We start from the raw sequence: 2,722 nt of genomic DNA, 5'->3' as shown, positions 1-2,722 counted from the left end.
TTTATATCCGTTCGTAGACACTAGACATGGTATTATCGAGCTGGCTCGCGAGCTAAACGAGCCAACTCGAGTTAGCAAACGAGTTGAGCCGAGTTGGATCTTTAGCCCGTTAATATAACGAGTCGAGCCGAACCAGCTCATTATATTAACGAGCCAGCTCGAGTCGAGTCGAGCCGAGCTGAGCCATCTCGATATCCACCCCTAATTGCGACGCACGATGGCACGGACATGTTTGCTAGTACTTGGTCGTATTTACAAGACTGGAGACCACACAGCAGAAGCTTACTAAGGGCATATAGAACCTAGACACTGCTGCACAGTACTCCAAGTATAAGACAAAACTAAAACACAACATAATACAATGATCATGTCTAAAACATGTATCTTACGATATTCATTGTACCAATTAGAGCATTTAATAAATTAAAGTGACCAATCAGCTAGTCTCATGTCTCGAACATAGAGGTAAGACACGATGTCTTCGTCAAGATGCATGTCTTGAGTTTTTTTACATTCACCCCCTAGACACACTCTAAGACACAACTTAAGACACTCATTGTACATGCCCTAATTAAAGTAGAGATAAGCAATTAGATTAGAGATGCGACAATACATAGAAAAACAAACAAACAATAGATTGCAGACAAGGAAACCTGGATTCCTTGCAAACAAACTCACCTACTTCTGACTTGTGTAATCTCTATGCATTAGTACTATACAATGATCATGTACAAACAACCACATGTAAACTTCTTGTCCAACGTGTCCGTATATGTGTATCTCCTATAACGTGTCCACATGAAAATTATAACTGCCACGTGTCTATGCTTTGGCTTGTTCGCTGCGGCTTTAATCCGACTGCGGCTGCGGCTTCTACAGTATTTTCTCTCTAGGGATTGCAGCTGCAACAGTGCTCCGTGCAGGGCAGCCGAACGCGCTCAACGTTAATCCTGCGGATGCTGCAAATCCCGTGTGAGAGGAAAACGTGTCTTAATTTCTTCGCGTGTTGGTTGGGTATAGAATGAATGGCGGTGGTCGGAACCGACTCGAGAGCCCGATTCCGAGCCGAATGCTAATGGTAAGGCTCACGTTTCCCCTGCTTTCTCTGACTTGACACCTTGCCTTTTTTGACTCGCGTAATAATCGCTTTAATCCCACACGTATGCTAATGCTAATACTGGTCTTCGCAAAGCAGGGTTACATGCAGTGGATCTCCAATTCAAATGTCTTGAAATTTCAAATCCCGGTTTCAATTTCAATCTCCAAGGCATCGCCTTTTGGAACGGGTCCTCCACGCCACTGCGCGTCGTGGCTACACCGGCTCAGAACGGCAGGGTGCTCCGGCTGAGCCCGTGCGCGCTGGCGAACAGCCCCACGAGGTCCTGCCGGTACGGCAGGAACGTGCGCCGGCCGCCGGTGGACGCCTTGGCGCCGCCGCCGCCGCCGTAGGACATCCGGCGCCCCGCGGGGACCGTGTCGAGCTCGGCGGCTGCGGATTTACTTGCTCTGGAAGGCTGCTTCGCCTTGGAGTCCGTGGAGTGGTCCCTGTCCCTGGCCGGGGACGGCGGCGCGGAGAGGAAGAGGAACCTCTCCTTCCCGTCGCTGTGGCTGCGGCCGACGACGAGCTCGCCGATGCGGCGCCACCGCGCGACGGAGCCCGTGGACCCGCTCTTCCGCGGCGGCCGCGAGGGCGAGGACGCCGGCGACGACCCGGGCGTCCAGAGGCAGTAGCTGTCCGGCGACGCGCCGTCGACGCCCGCGTCCGCGTCCGCCGCCGTCGACGAAGACGAGGACGAGGACGACGACCTGGACGCGACGGACGAGGTCCGCGCCCGCTCCAGCTGGAACAGCCGCCCCAGCGGCGCCCTCGGCGCCGGCGCCGCGGCCTCGTCTAGGACTCGGCCAAACACCGGGTAGGACGCGCGGATGCGGCCGTCCGCGAAGAGCTCGTCGGCCGCCGCGGCGCCCGCGCCCGCGCCGGACTCCTGGCTCACGAAGGGGAACTCGAACTCGACGTCGGATTCCTCGTCGCCGGAAGCCACGTCGTCCTCCGTCCTTGCGACGGTGGGCTCCTGGCGGCGGACAACCGGCCTCTTGTGCTCCATTTCTCGCATGTTTTTGTTGCTCGGTTTCTTCGCGGTCGGGTGTGTGTACTGGCCGGCGTAGGGAGGGAAATGGAAGCAAAGCAACTGCTACTAGTTCGTTAGCGAGATGGGAGCGGCGTTTATATAGGGCCCGGGGCGGGCCATGCCACAGCCCATAACCCATACCATAGGGGTTAGATAGGATAGGATACCGGGTAGCGGGAGGCGACCTCACCTGCTGACTCGCGGGCGCGGCGCCCGTGTGCTCTGTTTTGTAGGCACGCCATCGTGTGCGCTACACGTCAGTGGTGATGCACGCGGACGCGGGGTTCGTTTCTTGCCTATTGGGTTGGGGTGCTGCTGGTGCTGGTTCCGTTCCGTGTGCGTATGCGCGTGCCGAGTTCTTTCTACTTTTTTGCCGGGTTTACACATGATTTTTTGGGAATCCGTCACGGCCGGTCCGTGGGATTTTCCGAGACAGCGGTTGCTTGAGAGGCAAGCAGATGTTACTGTTAATCCGGGTCGGGTGTAGATTTGCCGCGGAGTCGGCTGCTTCTAGGGATGGCAGTGGGTCGGGTTTTGTTCGGGTATAATAATACCCGACCCGAAATTGTACCCGAGACTTCTACAAATATCCA

The 2,722-nt window shown here is 55.7% G+C and overlaps 1 protein-coding gene across 1 annotated transcript; it reads right to left on the bottom strand.

Annotated features, from left to right (window-relative positions):
- Window positions 1–460: 460 nt before the first annotated feature.
- LOC103636118 (DUF1645 family protein) lies at window positions 461–2,346 on the bottom strand. Its single transcript, XM_008658481.3, has one exon. The coding sequence runs from the start codon at window positions 2,112–2,114 to the stop codon at window positions 1,323–1,325; it is 792 nt and encodes a 263-aa protein (XP_008656703.1). The 5' UTR covers window positions 2,115–2,346; the 3' UTR covers window positions 461–1,322.
- Between the last annotated feature and the right edge of the window lie 376 nt (window positions 2,347–2,722).

Source organism: Zea mays, chromosome 8 (assembly GCF_902167145.1).
Source record: "Zea mays cultivar B73 chromosome 8, Zm-B73-REFERENCE-NAM-5.0, whole genome shotgun sequence".
Taxonomy (NCBI): domain Eukaryota; kingdom Viridiplantae; phylum Streptophyta; class Magnoliopsida; order Poales; family Poaceae; genus Zea; species Zea mays.
The sequence above is the reverse complement of the archived record's forward strand: the minus strand, read 5'-3'. Positions and strand labels throughout refer to the sequence as shown.